General features: G+C 43.4%; 1 protein-coding gene across 1 annotated transcript; it reads right to left on the bottom strand.

Moving 5' to 3' along the window:
• Positions 1-2,082: 2,082 nt before the first annotated feature.
• LOC308413284 (serpin B6-like) lies at positions 2,083-20,018 on the bottom strand (the record flags this gene model as incomplete). The annotated part of the gene is made up of 7 exons (XM_080908208.1): positions 2,083-2,602; positions 2,881-3,036; positions 6,319-6,461; positions 9,286-9,403; positions 10,845-10,997; positions 12,276-12,450; positions 19,966-20,018. 7 exons carry the CDS (start codon positions 20,016-20,018, stop codon positions 2,198-2,200), a joined length of 1,203 nt encoding a protein of 400 aa, XP_080764334.1. The 3' UTR covers positions 2,083-2,197.
• Between the last annotated feature and the right edge of the window lie 321 nt (positions 20,019-20,339).

The raw sequence follows: 20,339 nt of genomic DNA, 5'->3' as shown, positions 1-20,339 counted from the left end.
TTGTGTGTCCCATGAATTGGGTAGGTTGTATTTTCATTTTCATTCAATTCTAGGAATTATTAATTTCCTTATTTATTTCTTCCTTGATCCAACTGCCATTCAGGTGTCTTGTTCAGTCTCCATGGGTTTGAGTGCTTTCTGTAGTTTCTCTTGGTAGCCAGGTTTATTCAATTGTGGTCCAACAGAAACTTGTTGTGTGTCCTAATATGTCATAGATTATGGATAAATTTCCATGGGATGCTGAGAAATGTGTTCTTTAGTATTTTCATGGAATATTCTGTGGATGTGGTGCTACATCCATTTAATTTGTGTCATTGAACTCCAGTTAACACCAGATGGCTCTGATATCTGATCCTTTCACCTCTACTTCTCAAGTGCTAGAATCATTCAACTTTACCACTATGCTAACCACTTTCCTAGTCACAGGCATTTTTGCTATAGCAACAGGATGCTGGCAAATGAGGATCCAAAGCAGCAAGGGTTTCTCACCCTTTCTTCACATCAACTCTTAAATTCCATGTGTCTTAATGCTACCCAACTATATTGTCACAACAACAGCATCAGTGAAGTCAGAAGGGATCCTAGCCACTTCAAAACTGCTTATGGATCATGGAAAGTTCTTCCTGCATTCCCTCAGAATTCTCTTTCACACATACCCTGATCCCTTCAATTTATTCCCTTCCTCCTAAATGCTTCTATTGTATTGTATTTCCAGCAAGTGACCAACATGGTTACAGAAACTTCTCACCTTTTTATTTGTAATACTTGTCAATAAGGCCAGCTTTGACAAGGCAGTTAGGAGGTGTGGAACAGATACTTCTTTCCCCTGCTGACAGCATCAGGCAGTTTACAGAGTCAGCACCACTGATGGAACAAAAGTTAATTATCTAGGGCTGGCAAGAATGCCTAGCAAGAAACTCTCAACTCTTTTAACTCTTAAGTGGCTGGTGAAGAAGAAAAGGATAGAGAGGTCATATTCTGGCTAGGCCTGACCACCTGACTCATCAATTGCACAAGTGTATATACATAGTTATATACACATACATATACCTATAAGCATATGTATGTACATACATATAGATAAGGAGACAAATATACAGATATATATTTGGTGGATGGAACAGAGTTCCAACAGCCATACTTTAATTTTTTTTGCTCAGCCTTTTTATACCTTTAGAAAAGAAAGTTCTTTATAAAATTACCTCATAGATAAAATTTTATACAAAAGGGAAGCAAGAGAAGGATGATGCTGCGAGTAAGTTCAAAACCATGTTTCATTCTATGGTCTCATTATAAACTCAGAGCGACAGTTTCACATGGCCTTTCTATATAATAGTGTACATTTGTGGCTTCATCCTTGACCTGATCTAGAATGAATGTTTTTCCTTGATCATAAATTTGTTCCAAACCTATTTCTCTTCTTAGAGTAATTTATGAAGGCTCACTGTATTCCTTATAATGCAGTTTATACTTAGTATTTTTATGGGGAGAGTCCACATTCTAGTCCTGATTCTAACTTTATTACATCTTTCAGAAAAAAGAGCTAAAACTATCTCCTGAATCACTGGACTATGTAATAGTGGCAAGAGAGGCATACGAACAGTGGAAAGCAATCCTGAGACAAAGTCTCTGGGGCTGTGTCTCTCCAGAGCACACTCACTGAAGCCATGCAAAACAGTGGTCCATCTCCAGGATGCTCACTTGCTTGTCATAGCCTTTACTAGATAGCTTCTGTCAGTGAATGGCCTCATGTTTCCAACCCCTGGGAGAAAGTGGTCAGAAAGTGTCTAAAGAGGATTAAGTGTCATGCCATATGACAAGGAAAACAGAGATATAGGAAAAGGAGATTTCCCTACTGTCTATTCCTTGAAGCTTCAACTCTCAGGCTTTTTTTTTTCATTTAAAATGGAATGAGATCATTATGCTACCAAGGAATAAGACATATGGCTGCCTGTGTTGGCAGCCACAGTGTCCTATAGCAGGGATGATCTCTGTAGCCAGCAACACTACAAACCCACAGAGTGCAAACCCAGATCCTAGCAAAAACCCTCCTGTGAGGCAGACAGACACTCAGTCTGAAGGTAGGGTGCCATAAAGCCCTTTATTTCATAACTGTCATTGCACTTATGGATAAGGTCACTTGGGTTACAGGCAAAGCATGGAGAGTGGGTAAAACACTGACAGGAACACCCTTTCCTCAGGGAGAGGAGAACCGGCCACAGAACAGAATCCCGTTGGTCTTAACATGCTGAATGAAAAAAAGGAATGGGTGGTCAGCACAGAATTGGGGAGTGTACCTCAGGCATCTTAGCATTCCCATGGCAGCTGAGGCAGCTGCAGCCTCTGTGCCCTCCTCATTCACATCCACAAAGGACTTGTGAATGACCTTAGACAGAAACAAGCCTTTGCTAGAAGACATTCCAGAAAAGTCTGCCCTGCCCTTTTCAAAGGCATCAGTCATGCCCAGTTTGCAGAGGACATCCTTCATGTCATAATTCTCCTCCAGTTTAAACCTTGGGAGAAATACTTCTAACTCTTCTTCATCCATCTTATCCAGCCTCGTCCACTCTGAAAATTTCTCATAGGTTAGTTCCTTTTCCACCTAGAAGAGAGGTGAAGACATTAAGACAGTGCTGTCACAGCAGGTAATTGAAACAACAGGGAGGCTCAACACTGCCCAGGGAAGTGTGGCTGTAACTTATGATGGTAGCTGGGAGAGGATAGAAAGCAGCTCAAGGTTGAGTATTCAATAAGCACACAAGCCACACAAGAACGAAAGATTAAAAACATGGTCAAGGGAGCCTAGGAGAGCTGCCTCAGCACAAACCCAAACACCAGTCTTCCTCCATCACAGCTCCATCAAGATCCCATGATGCTTACTTCTTTCAGTTCAACATGTTCGTCTGGAAGCAGGATGATCATGTTCAGCTCATTGCCAACATAGGGAAGCAGCAGAATCTTAGTGAATATCTCTCCAATATAGGTTGTCTTAAAGGTAGACTTCTTAAACATCATTTGCACAGGTTTCTCCTCATCCTGTAAAGTAAGGATAAATATTAAGTCAAAAGGAGACACAAGTGACACATTGGGCAAATTCAACCAAAGGAGCCTGGCACTGAAGATAGGAACACTTGCTTTTTTAAATTGCATTTGATATGTATGAATGTTTGCCCTGCGTGTATATATGTGTACCACATGATAGTAGGCATTTAGTGGCTGAATATTTAAAAAGAGGGTATCAAATCCCCTGTAACTAGAGTTATGGATGGTTAAGAGACATCAGTGGGTACTAGATTTTGACTCCAATCCTCTTCAAGAACAACATGTGTTTTTAACTTCTGAGCCATCTCTCCAACCTTGAAAGCATATTCTTGAATTGACTTCTAGAGTACTTCATCAGCCTCTCAAACACAGGTTTAAACCTTACATTTTTTTTCTAAATCCCTAAAGCCCATTTTTTAAAGCTTGGTCCTCAATGTGCAAGTTTGAGAAGAGATAAAATCTTATTTGTTTCACACAGAGTCTCACTCTATAGCCCTAGTTGACCTAGAACTTGGTACAGAGACCAGGCTGGCCTTGAACTCAGAGAGCTACCTTTCTCTACCTCCTAGTGTGTGCCACCATGCCTAACATAGTTGTGGAAACTCTAATAAGTGGGGCTTGGAGGGGGCAATTTATGTCATTGATATGTGCCCTCGAACAGAACTGAGGAATACTGGTCTTTTTTTCCTGTCTTTTACTTCCTGGTCTTGGAATGAATCATTTTGCTAAAATGCCTGCTCCCAGTATTCCATTCCAGTACCCTCAAAACAGGGCCCAAACCAATGGATCCATCTCATCATAGACTTAAACCCCTAGCACTGAGTCATATAAACAATTTCTCTTATTAGATTGGGTTATCTCCACATTTTAATGACAGGAAGCTGACTGATTCAGTCACTAAACACCTGTGATGTCCTAGGCCAATAATTATATTCTGCTGGGATTTCATTTATTCTTACGACTTTGAATATATTCTTCAGATTCACAGTCCTAGCTTGAACTTCTCCTTGAACAATGGAATAATTATTTTGCAGTCTATTTGTCTCCTGCACTTTGGTATTCTAGTGTATAGCCTTACTCATCTTGATGGACAGTGATGTCCTCTTCCAGTTGTCAAGTCCATTTTATGTCGCTGACTCAGTCTTTCTTTCATACCCTGATTGGACTCGTTACAAAACGGTATTGTCTATATCTCTGAATTACAACCAAAACTTGACTTTGTTTTTTAGAGAGACTACCATCAGCACATCTCTGGGATACTGTAATGACCTCCTCGTCAGTACAGCGCAGTACAGCAGCCACAAATAATAGTAACATGGCAAGTCAGACCACCATGCTGTGGCTGGATTCCATTTTATGGTCCTACTCTACCAGGAACAAAGGCTAATTAAAATCCTTAGAAATCTCAGAATAACAAAGAAGACACCCCTTCCCCTCCCCTTTCCCCCCCTTCCTATTCAACCTCCCTCTCTTCTTTGGTCATAGGGCTGTGTGTAGTGTTGTGTTAACTAGATTCTGTCCCTTTCTGGCCAACACAGTGGTCTGCAGAACCTGGAACATGCTTTATGTTCTGGTGTCTGCTCTCATGTCATCTTAAGTGAAAGTCTCTTCAGTGGCTCTCACACTCTCCACTCAAGCAAAGCAGCTGACACTGCCTCTGATGCCTCTGGAGCTTCCCACTAACTACTGTGTTCTTACCTATGCTTATCACAAATGTCTCTCCTCCAGAAAAACAGAGCCAGTTACTGCATGGTACATAGTAGAATCTCAAGTGATTTGAGGTAGTGATCTGAAGGCTATAGTGGTAAACCAATGGGCATGAATCCTGCTCTTAATTTAAATACAAACACATAGAACAAAACATCTTGTGCTTTTGGAGACATGGATACATATATGGATTACTGTCAGTAGCTGCTGTAGTCACAGATTGGTCTGTGTCTAGTGGGGAGACAAGAAACCAAGAAAATGCATCTACACTCTGCACTTAGCAGGAGCCACAGTAAGTGGGTCCACTTATGTAATTTATGGAAGAGATCTCAAGAGAAGTCTTCTTGCTCTCAGTCCTATGTCCTTCCCCATGGACTACAGAGTCAGGGTCCCTGCTGTAAGCATGAGGAAAGAGACACCAAGCTAATAATGGCTGACCAAAAAAAGACAGCCAGTTACCAAAAGCATCACCCCATGTAGGTAGCCCCAGGCTCCACACACTCCCATTTCCTGACCCCCCCCCCCTTGGTGAAGAACTTATATGAATTCAATGATAATCATCTAGGGTTTCTGTTGCTTGAGGTTGAAGGAAGCCCTAAAGTACATCTTGTCAACAAGTGACCTCAAAGACATAAATAGTTTAGTCAAAAAAAAAAAAAAAAAAATGAAGAGTTTATTTAAAATAAGACTTGAAATAAAAATCACTTCCTAAGAAACGGAAGAATCAATTAAAGTTAGCCTGGGAGACCTGAGGTCTGATTAATAATCCAAAATGTAATGTAATTAATTTCTTTTCTCAGCCTAGGAATATATGCACCAGGTGAGAGGGAGGTGGGGAAGGAGAGAGTAACTTAGAGAGCGAGCTGAGGGAGAGAAGTATCATGGTTACAAAAACCCTGGGCATCAGCAAGTAACATGCTTTAACCTGGAAGAGGTTGAACATGGGTCTATCCCACATACACATCTCTGTTTGCTTGTCTGTAAGCAAAAGTCTGTGCATGTCCCTCAAACCAACCATAAGCCAGGCACTCATTACACACCTCTCTGCCCTCAGCTGTTTTCCAACTGGGTGACAAAGTTTATTTTCCCTCTGTATTGCTTTGTGGTAACCAGGACAAGGTGTGGTCCTCATGAAAGTGGGGGACGACACAAGACAGCACTTCTGGGAAGACACGCTGAAAAGAACGGACTGTTCACAAGGAATGGACTGCACTCTGGGCCACAAGGAGCCTCACACATTGAGAGTTTAGATTTTCCTATTTTAAAATTTCTATGTAAGACCATCTCAAGTACACTGCAAAGCTCTGCCGTCAGGGCTGGACTCAACATCTGGCAGCGACAGCAAGCCCATGACAGAAGCAGGCACAGAACTGAAACCAAGTAACCTGCAGCCACCACTGGCTCTATGTGAAAGGAGAAGGGAAGAGAAAGGCCCCAGGCTGAAAGAGGGTCCTGGATGCTGAGCTGCCCAGAGGCACAGGCTACTTGAGGAGACTCCTCATTTTTCAGAAGCCAGTGTGAACAGAGGACATTCACTTCCCAGGAGTCCCCTTTGTGTACTGTGGTTACCTTGCTGACTTCGAAAGGCATCTCTCTGGTGTCTTTCTTGTTAAATGGTTTCACCCAGCTTCCTTTGAAGTAGATGGCATTCACAAGGATTAGCAATGTGTCAGAATTCACAGAACCTGGAGACAGCAGCGCTCTGATTTTATCTGAAAGAAGGAATTAAAAAAAAACTAATTAAAGACTTGTGGTGGTATGGATGAGAATGGTCCCCATAGGCTCATACATGTACATTTCAGCCTCAATTGAACTCTTTGGAAAGGATTGGTAGTTATAGCCTTCAGGGAGAAGATATGTTGTTGGGAGTGGTAATTAAGATTTCAAAAACCAACAGCAGCCCCCACCTCCTCTGTCTTCTCGCTGCTTTGGATCAGGATGCTGATCCAAGACCATGCTTGTCTGTTTCCTTCCATGATGATTAGGAAATAACCCTTCTAAAACTGTAAGCAAGCTCCCAATTTAATCCTTTCTTTATAACAGTTACCTTAGTCACATTTAGCCTTAAAGCAACAACCCTGATATCAACAAGAAAAAGACACCGTTTTGTTTTTTAAGACTTATTTTGATTATGTTTATGAATGTGTGTTTGTGAGAGACCATGTGCACATGTGTGTTGATAGCCACAGAGGCCCCAGCTGTTAGATCTCCTGCAAGTCGAATGATAGGAACGTGCATTGGGTGTTGGGAGCCAACTCAGCTCCTTTACAAGAGCATTCTGTATTCTTAATTGCTGCAGTATCTCTCTAGCACCAAGGCCACACTCTGTAAAAGCTTGAGAGAGAAGGAAAAGTAAGCTTGTAAGAGTCTGGTAATAAATAGTTCATTGTTCAAATAAATACATAAAATGTATGAGTTTATGCTAAAAGTGCAGTTGAAATTTAAATACAACACTTGAGCTGGAATAAGAATTGTTAACTACAACTTTAAGAAAGGAACTTTAGGGTGTTTTTAAATATTCTGGTTATAAATTGCATTTAAAAAATATTTGAAGTAAAAGATATATGTATCTTGGTCTGAACATTAGAGAATACACATAGAAAATCTCACAGAACCTTGTCAACATACATATTTATGTACCAGCTTAAAAATAAATTGAAAGTAGAATAGCAGTTGTAAGATGGACCTTAGAAGCATAAAGCAGTCTACAGGCACAGGTAAGTGGGGCACAGTCCGCATCTGCAACTATGCTATACAGCTACAGAATGGGAGCATTTCACCCAGGAAGGGAAGACTTACAGGAAAAAGCATGTTGTACACTTTGTAACAAAGTTTAAAATGTAAGAGGAAAATGGGAGAGGGAGAGAGGGAGATTAGGAGGGAAGAACGGAGGGAGTAATGGACCAAAGACAGGAGAGACAGCAGGTTGGTCAGTTCTCAAATAGGTATATAAATATTCTGAGGCATCACAGACAAACTGTTAAAAGCTGGGGAAAGTCAGATGTAGTGACACACCCCTTAGTCCCAGAGCCAGAGGTGAGGCCAGGGCTAGGGCCAGGCCCATCTCTCTGAGTCTGAAGCCAACCCAGACTATATAACAGAGCAAGGTATAGATACATAGTGAGCCTCTGTCTGTACAAAGTAAAAATGAAAGGAACAGGAAATAGCTAGGGAAAGTGTCAGACACTGGCAGTATTTCAGAGACAGCTTTGTAAAGTTTGTATCTATTTAGAAAATATAGATATTTAAAGCCCCTTAAACTACAGACTGATCTGACTATGTAGTTACTGAAAATACTGCCAATACTCAAAGCATTCTGAACTTGCAATAACCACAGTTTCATTCAAATTGAAATGGAGGAAGCCAAGGTCCTTAGGGTAGTTGTCCATCTTTCTTCACATCACTTCACTATGACCTTGGTCCTGACATACATGAACATTTTGTACTCTGCATGCCAATGTACTGTGCTGTGAAATACAATGCCATCAACAGTCAAACATATCAGCTCATATTCAATACTGTCATGTTAGAAATGCAGCATCTGTGACTACACACAAATTTTTTTGCTCTTCTAGGCAGAATGGCTACATTGTGAAAAAATATACTTTCCATATTCTTGTACTCTCATTCTCAGCAAATAAGCATCAAGTTATTACACTTTTGGAAAGAAGAAGAGATGACTAAATGCCTAAAAGTTCATATAGCACCCACATTGGGTGGCTCACAACTGCCAATAACTTCAGCTCCAGGGATCCGTCACTCTCTGGCCTCTCAAGCACCTGGAGGAACAGGGTGCACATAAATTTATAAAGGCTTAACACAATATAAAATTTTTAAAGCTTTGAATATATTGTATGTATTGTGTTTAGATAAACTCTTTATCCTCACTAATATGAAAGTTCGGCTCCATCTTTAATTATGACAAATATAGATACACCAAAGAGTTGTTTTAAAACACACTTCTATACACTATATAAATACATACCTGTCTTGTATATTGTACAAGGTTATACAAAAATTTCTCAGGTAAAAAAGAGTTGTGATGTGTAAAGTTTAAGAGTTCTGATCTATGGGCCGGGCACGGTAGCACACACCTTTAATACCAGCACTCAGGAGGCAGAGACACATGGACCCCTGAGTTCCAGGGCAGCCTGGTCTACAGACTGAGTTCCAGGGCAGCCTGGTCTACAGAGTGAGTTCCAGGAAAGCAAAGGCTACACAGTGGACTTTCTCTTAAAAAACAAAACAAAAAAGATAAGAGATAGAGGAAGTAAAGGTACTGGCTACTAAATAGAATCCCTAAGACCCAGTAGTAGAGAGAGAAAACCAACCCTTGTGTGTTGGCCTGACTGCAGGCATGCACAGACATACACAGTCTCACAACCAACAAACAAATAAATATATCAATTTTTAAAGACAGGCTTAATGGTTGAAGAGGGGTGGGGTGTGGCTCAGTGTCAGAGGAGATCCTGTTCAGCATGCTCAGGGCCCTGCCGTCAAATCTCAGGAAACAAAGCAGAGCAACTCTGTGTTCACCTTCCGTCTTCTTGGCTACCCAGGTGTTGATGTGCTGTCGGGACTGCTCTGTAGCACCCTTAAAGTCCAGCTCCTCCATCTCTGCTTCATAGAACTTACGGCAGGAATCTTTAAAAGACTGAAACAGAAAAACATAAGTACATAGCCATGGAAGTAACACCAAGAGCCTCCTTCACGATGCCCAAAAGAAGACCATCGAAATTGAGTGAAATTGAAATTCCTTAAAATTTAATGAAAACAGGTATGTGGAAGGAGTATGACATCCAGCCTTACTGTTCGCAGCTTCCCAGCATGACCTGCGGTGTATGAATGGGAGAAGACGCTGGCTGGGATGAGAAGCACTAAAGAGCATGATGAACGGATGTCAGAGAGTAGCTGAGGCTCAAGGAGGTAACTGGGAGCACCCTCAGACACAGTATCAACTTCTGTCACTCTAAGAGTCACCACACTGCCAGCGTGAGGATTAGCCCACAAGAGCTAGGACATCTCTGAACTGTGCACAGGATGGATCTTCTACCATTTTCTCATGGTCCATTCTCTTTCCTCACAAGAACCTCTCACTGGGATTGCTAGTCTTGCCTCCTCTCCCACCCAACTTTTGGCTAATCAGCTTTTTATTAACCAATCAGAGGTGATAGAAAACAGTTTTTACATATCACTAAGACAGAAGATGCTCCAAATATCATGACAATGCAAACGTCCTTACTACAACCAGATCTCTGGGCACAGAAATCAGGGCTAAGTACACAGTGCGAAGAACTATTTCCCAACACACAGTTAGCATAATGAGAATTTTAGCTCATTTATGCTGTATTGAGGTTTCTGTTGTAAAATGGCAGAATAAAGGTGGTCCTCAATGTCATTCTCACTTCATAGACAATTTCAGCAAATGACTTGACTTTTATATGTCTTATGATGCTGGTGATCAGGTCCCTGTAAGGACTTGTGCATGACAAGCAGGTCCTGCACGACTGCACCACTCAACTCCAGCACGGGCTGTAGTTCTGTGAATTGCTCACCCAAGTAACAGAGCTGCCTGACATTCAATAGCTCTCTCTTGGTAACAGCCCACACTGGGGACAAGATAATTGCTACACAGAAGGAGTTTACTATGTCACCATACATCTTTACTCAGGATTTTCATATAATGGGTAATCATACTGCACAGTGCTTAGGGTGTGATCAGTGGCAGAACTGAAGCCTGAATGTGTGAGACCCTGTGTCCACCTCCCATACCAACAATATCAATAATAATAAGGAGGCAGTCTTGTAATATTCAAGAAATAAAAGAAACTTATTGAAAAATAATACACATAATGGCATTCATTACACATGGAAAATTCTTACTGACTAAATTTCTGCATGTGCAGGAACATAAACATCCCCCTCGCTTGGGGAAGCATCAGAATTAGAGAATAGCTCTTATTTACACACTCTGTACAATACGAATATACTCATATACAGTTCCAAAGCATGGAAACTAACACAAAATCGCTTAGTAGGCAAGGAAGTAAGGCGAATCCGCCGCATACCATCTCTGAATACTACATGACACTTACTGCTAAAAGATCACAAGTCTTTTCCCCGAAGAGCCTGTTGGCTGTTTTGAGCAAGTACTGTGTGCCAGTCTTGTTCACTTCAGTGAGAAGTGACTGAAAGCCCTGGTGGACATCTCCACCTCCATTGCCGCTGCATTTATCCAAAGACAGTGCCTGAAATCAAAACAGATTAAAAACACATCTTCATCAAGTCCAACTATAAGAAAAGAGTCAACACTAAACTCATCCTCAGAATTTTACAGATCCCTGCTGCCACTCAAAGCCCACCTAGTCAAAGATGAAAGTACCTTGAAAGTTCCCTGTCTAGGGTCCTCACTGTGCCCTGTCAGCCCAAGTCTGAGCAGAAATGGCCATTCACAAACCCAGCTCTTCACAGTCACTAATGATGCTCGGGCTTCAAGCATGGCTCCCAAACCAAACCTGCTATCCATCCCAGTGCAGCTGGCTTCTGACCAAGGTCATGCAGCCTCTTCCCGGATCTTGGATCTGAGTGGCTCCAGCACTATCTGACAACCAGAATTTAGGAGAGTGATCATGTTCCAGGCCTGGCCTTTAAAAGGCCTGGCAACTGCGACATTTGAGTTCTTATTTCTAGCCACCATTGTGGAAGGAAAGCCAAGCCATCCTGCAGGAGGTCACATGGAGTAATTGCCACCACATAAAGCTGCTAGAAAAAGAAGCAGGACCCCAGCCATCAGTGAACACTTAGGTGCCAGACCTTTTATACACCTCCTTAGACATTCCAAGCCTTCTGAAAAACTACACAAATGACTTTGGCTGCTCCCATAGTAAACAGCTAAAACTTCCTCTCAGTATCTGTAATAATATTGGAACTAAAAAAGAGAGACAGTTCAAATTGAAGTCAAGCCTGTAGGCCATAAGTCTCTTCAGGCAGGAGGCAGGCTGAGGAAAAAACAAACACAATTACATCTTGTAATAATACTTGTAAATATACTGCCAAGAATTAACCCAGAAAAAGTCCCAAGGTTGTCTCCATGTCTGATGCCAGGATACTTTGCCTCTGCAGTTCATACACCTCTGTAGCTAAAGCATTATTATATCTGAGAAGAGCCCTAATAGATCTGTCCCTGGTCTCTCAGCCAAGGGTGACCCCATTTAGAATAAAACTTCAAGGTCCTAAGACATGGTCAGTTTAGTGTTCCTACCTGTAAAAGGCCAGGATTCATTAGAGCTAGAGAGAAGACAGAAAGAACCACAGAGATCCTCATACCACCCCTTTGTTGTTTTTACTCAAGCTAACACTCACATGCATGCTTTGAGTACCAACGAGGCAGTGAAAGAGTCTTAACAAGTATAAACACCTCCTCAAGATGGATTTATTTTTTCTTATTTTGAGATTGAGAATGTAGAGAACCAGCTCAGCTAACAATCTGTGGTGTTTACCTGCTCTGACTGAAATGGTGCATTTACCTGAATCATCTGGCTTGCAGTTGATCCTTTTGCTCCCATGAAGACCATGGCCAGGGCTGAGGAGATGCTCATGGGCGACAAAAATACATTTTTTGAGCTGTCTTCACCCAGTATTTTCAAAAGGTTTAAGGCAAAGGTGCCATTTGCTTCCTGTAGAGGATCCATGATGGCGAGCCTGGAATGAGGAATTAATATCTCATAAAAGCAGGCTGATGTGCAGGACACATCTTCACTTTCACTTACACTGTGATGTTTTGACTCAGTGAACAAAAAGGGAAAAAACAGCCTGGTAAGGAACGGTCATTCGCAGGAAGTGATACAGCCCTACTGGGCTGACGCAGCCTTGTGCAGAAATCCATACATGGGGAACCAGAAGGAACTGGCTCAGAGGACAAGAGGCACCTGAGGCTACAACAACCAGGAGGGCCACTAATGCAGCCATGCAGGCTAGAAGCCAGCAATTATGGGAGGAGGGCCTGTTAGTGCTCACTTCATCCACTAGTGGCTGTCAAATTCCTTTCTCAGTCAGACAGTACAACAGTTCTAAGATTTCCCTGAGCTGGTTAGGAACTGACAGAACAAACGACAGGAACATTTCTAGGAGGACTACAACACTGCCAAATTCTTTCGTGACTTTTAAGTCATCTTATTTCCCTCACTTGAATGGACTGAAGCCTTTTTATAAATATTTCCAATTAACTGGCTTTTTCTCTTCCTGGTGCACAGAATTGTCCTCATATGGCTATCAGGAATCCCTTTATACTGGTTACTTTGCCCTGATCTGTTGGTTTCACACATTCTGAATTTACAGGAACAAGAGGGTAATATGCTTACCTCTTCCAGACCAAGAGCGCAATGTGGACCCCTCTAGGTTTCTTTCAGCTAGAGATTTGTGAAGTATTAACTGTGTTGCTTGGAGAATAGACTAAATACTGGTGTTGATTTGGGCTGGGGAAATGGTTCAGTGGATAGAGCATCTGCCATGCAACTGTAAGGACCTGAGTTTGAGCCTGAGCACACATGTAAGGCCAGACAAGGTGGCACATATCTACAATTCCAATCCTGTGAGATGGGACTCGGAGTCAGAAGAGTATCTAGAAGCTCATGGGCCAGAAGCCTAGCAGATGAGGTGGCAAGCTATGAAAGCCTATCTCAACAAAGTGAAGAGCATAGAACCACATCTGAAGTTGGTCTCTGTTTTCCATATGTGAGTTAACACATATATATATATATATCTACACCTCTACAATATAAGCATGTGTGAATGCATGCACACACATACACACAACAACAGAAAATAGAGTTGCTATGGTTGAACACACCAGTTGACAAGATGGGACAGATGCTTCTTTTAAGTTTCTCATAGGCCATGCTTTAAATTAAATCATCCCTGCAAGTTCTCATGTACTTGACTCTGCTGAGACCCACTGGCACTTGGAGGCATTCATCTCTGCACTCAATCATACTACTCTTCTCTTCCACTATATTGATATTTCATACAGCTAGTGTTTACTGGCCATATTAGTGACAGGACTCCTGGACCCTTGTTCTGTGAATACTATACATCATACCTCTTTGCCTACATCATCTGTTCTGGACCCAAACATATTCTTTTGTGATTTGTTCCCTTATTTTGATGCAGCATGCTCTCCAACAACATTCTAAGAAAGAATATAGTTATTATGGTTTCTAACATCTGAATATGTACTATTGCTCTGTGCCACTGAGCTTGGCAGGGTGTACAAACAATTACATGTGACGCTGCAAAGCTCCACTGCTTCCCAGCTACCAGTTTTGCTGTTGGAATGTCTGATGACATACATACTAACTCCAGATCTATTTACTATCCCTCCACAACCCTAACTCTGAAAGCTTATGAGTTCTTGTTATTTCTGATATTCAGAAACAATCTTGTGACCCTCTCTGAGCCCTACTCATTTCTTTTGCTGGACTCTTGGAGAACCCTTTTAAAATAGACATTCAAGGAAATTTCCTTTTCACTATGTAAACAGTTTTGAAGGTGCTACTCATTTCTCATAAACTGACTCTGTCCTCTCTCTTTCTGCATTATCTATTTGACAGATGCTAAAACTATTGGACTGACCTCATCCAGAACTTCCTTGATGTCTGTTGCTGGGATAAAATGCCTTGACAAACTTCAGGTAAGGTTAGCTTTGACTCATAGCTCCTCATGGCTCCAGAGTTCAGCGGAAATGAATGCTGTGCTCAGCTAGCTGTCTGTGTTTTATGGCCCAGCATATATAGCTGAAAGGTCTGAAAAGACTATGTGACTTAATCCCATGTCCAGAGGGACATGGGCTGGAAACTTGGAAACAGAGGGCTGGTATTCCACGTCACCCTATAACACACGCTTAAAGGCTCTTTTTGACAGATTAGGAGGATGGTGGGAGACACAACTGTTGACTACTCAGATTCAACCTACTGCTATTGGCCAGTGTTCGTTGCAACTCACTAAACTAATTTAAACGTACTTTGGGCTGGGAACAGACTAATAGAACTTTAAGTACCCAGTCATTCCTGGGTATCTAAAGGAAAATATCAGTTGATATCTGAAGATGTCAAAATCCTCAAGTGCTCAATTTACTCCCGTAAAATAACTTGATATTTGACCTAACTAATGTTAATGCTCCTGTGTACTTTAAATGGTTTAGAGATGAGTAAACACCCAGTGTTTACAATGTAAGAGTTAGATAAATGATCCCACTACCATACTGTTTAGAAAACAAGAAAAGGGAAAGTCTATATATGCCCATAAGCCCAGTCTGGCCTCAAACTCTCATTTCCCTGACAGCCTCCTGGGTGCTGGGATTACAGGTCTACAGCAATATATCTCAGTTCTACAACGTTTTCTATCAGATTTTGATTTCTGCTTCATGGTGACTAACAGTATGAGGAGACAGGTATAGGGAGCCAAATAAACTTGGTATATGATGACAAGAGTGCCCCGAACACACCCTCTCTGTGTGATGACACGTCATATCCGATGCAATTACTCGGGGCAGCCATGAAGCACTAGGACACACCTCATGGATACTGATAACAGCAATCATCCCATGTGCCCCAGCACTACAGTCACTGATCACATCCATTTACCGAGGTACAGCAGAACCCACACCCAAGTCCTAAACCACTGGAGGAAAGAAATGAGCAGCTTCTGGAAGAATCCTATCTCAAGCAATTGCCTCCCAGGCAGTTAAAAGAACAAATGCCAAACCTCACCCATCTTTCCTCACACTCAGTGTCCCTGACACCACATGAATGCTGGTTGTCCATGCTTCTGATCCTAAAGTGGAGAAAAGACCTAAGGGGAGGAAAGGAGGAAGACCAGGCATGGGGCTCAGTAGGAAAGAACTTGCTCAGCAGAACAAGGCTGTTGCTCCATCAAAAAACGAGGAGGGAGGAAAAAACAAGTTCACATTCCAATTTCATCTGGCACAGAAACCCTGTCAAAACTTTGCCCATGACCTCCTAACCTGACAGACATCAAATCTGTGAGTTTAGCAGGGAAAAAGAAAAATCCAAATATCTGGAATTGTTTCTCACAAGTATCTCACTATGTTTGCAGGCCTCTCAGGTGCTGAGGATTTGTTGCAACTTCCTATCACAACCTGGACCACACCCTTGGGTGATTCAGATGCACTGGAAAGAAAAGCAGCAGCAGGGGCCTGCACGTTCAGCCCTCAATCTCTCTGCCCCCCACCTCCTGATAGGAGAGGTTGCGGGAGATCCCGCGTGGACACAGACTGGACAGAGAGATTGCACGTGGGGGACTGCTTGTGAGAGGTCGCATAGACAGTAGAACCTGGTAGGGAGTCCCCAGCTCAAAGAGAAGTTTCCTGCTCAAGAAGTCCCCGTTTCAAAGTGTTGTTCAATAAAGGTTATCCGCAGAAGAATCTGTTTGTCACACGCCTGTTCCTAGCGGCAGGAAGCATGGGAGCATGACAAGTGGTGCTGAAAATCCCGGGAGTGCCGAGGGGAACCTTCAGGCCGCTGAACTAGATTTAGATCTGCAGAAGAATTGAAAGGTAAGTTCTGAGAGACATGTCACCCTTTAGTTTTTACGGGGTGCCAAAAGAACATGCCAAAAACTTAGGCATGTCTCTTCTTGGATTTTCTCCGGCAGTAGAAGGAGTATTGCTTGCATTTGTGGTAATTGTTATAACATTACTGTTGTGGAAGTTATCTAGATGGAAAGTTAGCAGGCAGCACCTAGAGAGTGGGTCAGAAACAGAACGTGATAAAGAAAAGGACAAGGAAGATGGTCTCCGAGAGACATGTTCAAAACAAGTCAGAATCGGAGAGGTCCCAGCGGAAGAACCGCCAGGAAAAGAGAGGACTGTGCCAGAGTCCAATACTTTGTATCCGCTAAAGGAACAAATGGAAAACCCGCTGGACAAAGATAGGATTGCGTCCGGGGAAACAGAGTACAAGTTTCCCGGAGAGAATGCCTTGTATCTGTTAAAGGAACAAAAGGCCCCAGAGCTGGCAGAAAAAGGATCACAAACTGAATTTCAATTTGAGGAAATTTTAGAAAAACAAGAGACAAAAGAATGTGAGGCAGAGCGGTTTCAGCCCGGACAGAGGACTCCTGTAACACAACCGGAAGCTCTTAAAGCAGCCGCCTCTGCTCTTCTGCGTTTCCCAGAGAAGAAGTGCGAGTTCTTTTGTACTCCGGAGACACGCCATACCCTCAGGCAAATGTTTCCAGTGTTTGAGGAGAATAACATTTGCAGTTATAATCCTCTAGAACATAAGGAAGTTAAAGAGTTGGCAGAGTCAGTCCGAACTTATAGAATCACTGCTAATTATACAAAAAACCTGGATAGGCTAATGCCACTTGGATTGCTGGTCACTGGCCTATTTTCCAGCCAAAGGGTAATTTGTTTATTTCAGCCCAACCTAAGTGGTCACATTTTTGTATAAGAAAAAGATTCAGCCCTGCATCCTTAGACTGGCTGTCAATCTCGGAGAGTACATTGGGCAGTTAAGGGCCTCTTTAGCTTTTCTTCTAATATAAAAACTGTTTATAATAATACCTTAGAGAATTGATCTGGTTCAAAAACGGATGGATATATTGTGGCAGGTTGCCCAGCTGGGCTGCCAATGAAAGTTTTCAGGATTATGTGTGACCACTATTCAGTATAAAAATTTTACTAAATCTGCAAATTATTCTAAACCAATATTCAATACTTTGTACATGTGTCCATTGATACTTGTTCAAGAGTTATTTTTGCTTCTCCTTATTCAGGAGAAAAGGCTTCTCATGTTATTACTCATTGTCTTGAAGCGTGGAGTGCATGGGGCATTCCTAAAGTGTTAAAAATGGACAATGCTCCTGCATTTACCTCGGCAAATTCAAGCAATTTTGCCATCACATGAGAGTTTCACTCCTGACAGGATTGCCTTATAATCCTCAGGGTCAAGGCATCATTGAACGTGCTCATCGAACCCTAAAGGTTTAGTTAAACAAACAAAAGGGGAGAATTGGAGAGATACCCCCTACGCCTAAAATGGCCATTTCTACTATACTCTTACTTTAAATTTTTTAAATTTGGATGCTCATAGCCATTCAGCTGCCAAGCGCCATGGACAATGGCCTGTGCCACCTAAAGAGCTAGTGAGATGGAAAGATGTCCTCACTGGTAATTGGAAAGGCCCAGATCCTATCTTAATACGATCCAGGGGAGCTATTTGTGTTTTTCCACAGGAAGAAAAAAGCCCGATTTGGATCCCAGAACGTCTAACACGTCGAGTGCTACCCGGTGTTTCCAAAACCAACTCCAGTGGAACATGATGCTACAGTCTTCCCTAAGTTTTTCACCACCGATATCAACTTGGGTGGGGTGGGACTCTTTGGAGCAATCCTTTGCTGCGGACTTGCGTTGCTTCTCTGGCTGGTTTGTAAGCTCAAGGCCCAAACAAAAAGAGACAAGGTGGTTATTGCCCAAGCGCTTGTTGCTCTAGAACATAGAGCATCAGCCAATATCTGGTTGTCTATGCTTAAGCAGTAGGTCGCTGGCCAGACAGCTCTTGCACTCCTAGAACTTCGGTTCATTGCACAGGATTAGAGTGTCTGGTTTGAGCAGCCCATGAGGGATGCCGAGCAAAGCATCGCACTGAGAGCCCCTTGTCTCGGGGTATCTCTGGGAGGTATGTCATTTTGCATGAGGGTTGCCTGCCCCAGTGTCCCTCCCTCAGAAAAATGGCAGAGTGACAGGTCAAGAGTACTATGGGCTACAAAAAGTCTAGCGGTTACTCCTGTACATGGTCTTTATACACCTTAATGAGGATTTGACTTCTATCTCCGCCCTCCTAATATGGGTGTCCTACTTTGCTTAAAGAATAAAAGATAGGGGGAGATGTGGGGCGCCGCCTGCACATTCTCCATTACAAGATGGCGCTGACATCCGGCTGGAGTTAGCAGTAAACAAGTCGTGTGCACACGTGCTGGGTAACTTTCCACTCCTTGAGCTCTGCCTCTCCCGTGGCGTCATAGGGCCTAATGAGTTTCAACCAATCAGGGGGCTCCATGTCCAAGGCGAGGACAGATTCCTATATAAGGGGATGGGCTAGATAGTTTGGGGTGATGACAGCCCTGCTCCTGATGCTTTGGAACCAGAGAGTCAGAGGAGAGGCGAGATGAGCGATTCTGTCAGTGTTTCCAAAACCGATGCCCTTTTGCTTTAATGCAAAACTATTTTCTTGTTTGTTTGTCACCATTGTAACCTTTGATGTACTGTACTTGCCCATAGACACAGAGATAGCAGGGTTATGGGGATTAGAGAACTCTTGCTTTATCAAGTAATTTTTGACAGGCTTTTGTGCAGAGAGACTGTGTTTCTGCTCTGGATGGTGTGCAAACTCCATACTCAACAATAACGTGACAAAGTGGTCATAGCACAAGCTCTTGCTGCACTCGAAATGGGCGCCTCTCCCTCTGTTTGGCTTGAAGGTCCAACAAGAGCCTGATGGTTGATCGGCCATGTTTTTATTTAAGAAAGTAAAGGGAGATGTAGGGAGCTGTTCGTGCCGCACCCAAACATGGCGCCGGCTTCCCACCCGAGAGCTCAGCAAACAGAGCTGTTGCCCAGCCAAGAGACTTAATGCGCATGCACCACATAGTCACAGCCCACCCCCCCCCCCCCCGGGGCACGTTATTGAGCTACAGGAGGATGCACCAATCAGGTAGCAACACAAGTCTCTTAGGCATATATAGCAGTGCATTTTCTCCCCCACGTGGGAGAGGAAGACAGGAGAGAGGAAGAGTGGAGAGATTGCGGGAGACCACGTGGAGGGATGGCGGAGAGATACCACGTGGAGAGAAACCCGATAGGAGAGGTTGCGGGAGATCCCGCGTGGACACAGACTGGACAGAGAGATCGCACGTGGGGGACTGCGTGTGAGAGGTCGCATAGACAGTAGAACCAGGTAGGGAGTCCCCGAATCATAGAGAAGTTTCCTGCTCAAGAAGTCCCCGTTTCAAAGTGCTGTTCAATAAAGGTTATCCACAGAAGAATCTGTCACAGGCCTGTTCCTAGCGGGGGGGGCGGGGGGGGGGAAGCTTGGGCGCATGACAACCTCCCAATGCCCATAGAAGTGTGTCACCAGCCTGCATTTCTAGGGTATCAGGGTCACTCGGGATTGAGGACAGGGAGAACATACTGGTCACCTGTAGGCCCGGGCTCCTGCAGAGCAGCCTGGCAGGCTCCGCGATGCCCCCATCCCTCACCAGCCGCCTCCTCCAAGGACACTGGTGGATCTGGGAGGGCGGATATGCCACCAGATGGTCAGGACCAAGAGGCGACTCACTGGACTGCTTCCCGGCCTGCTGAGGCCTCTCAGCCTCTGAGCAGCAGAGGGAACCCAAGCCGAACCCACTGGGCTCTCACTGAGCGCGCCATGCCCGCCCGTGTCCCTAGTTCCCCGCACCACAGTTAGCCTACATCAGAACTTACCCTAGACTCTCGACTCTGGACTCTCGATTTCTGGACTGGTAGGGAGCAGAGAAGAGATGAGGAGGAAATCACTGCTCCGGAGGCCTCA

Source organism: Micromys minutus (assembly GCF_963924665.1).
Source record: "Micromys minutus genome assembly, chromosome: 1".
Taxonomy (NCBI): domain Eukaryota; kingdom Metazoa; phylum Chordata; class Mammalia; order Rodentia; family Muridae; genus Micromys; species Micromys minutus.
The sequence above is the reverse complement of the archived record's forward strand: the minus strand, read 5'-3'. Positions and strand labels throughout refer to the sequence as shown.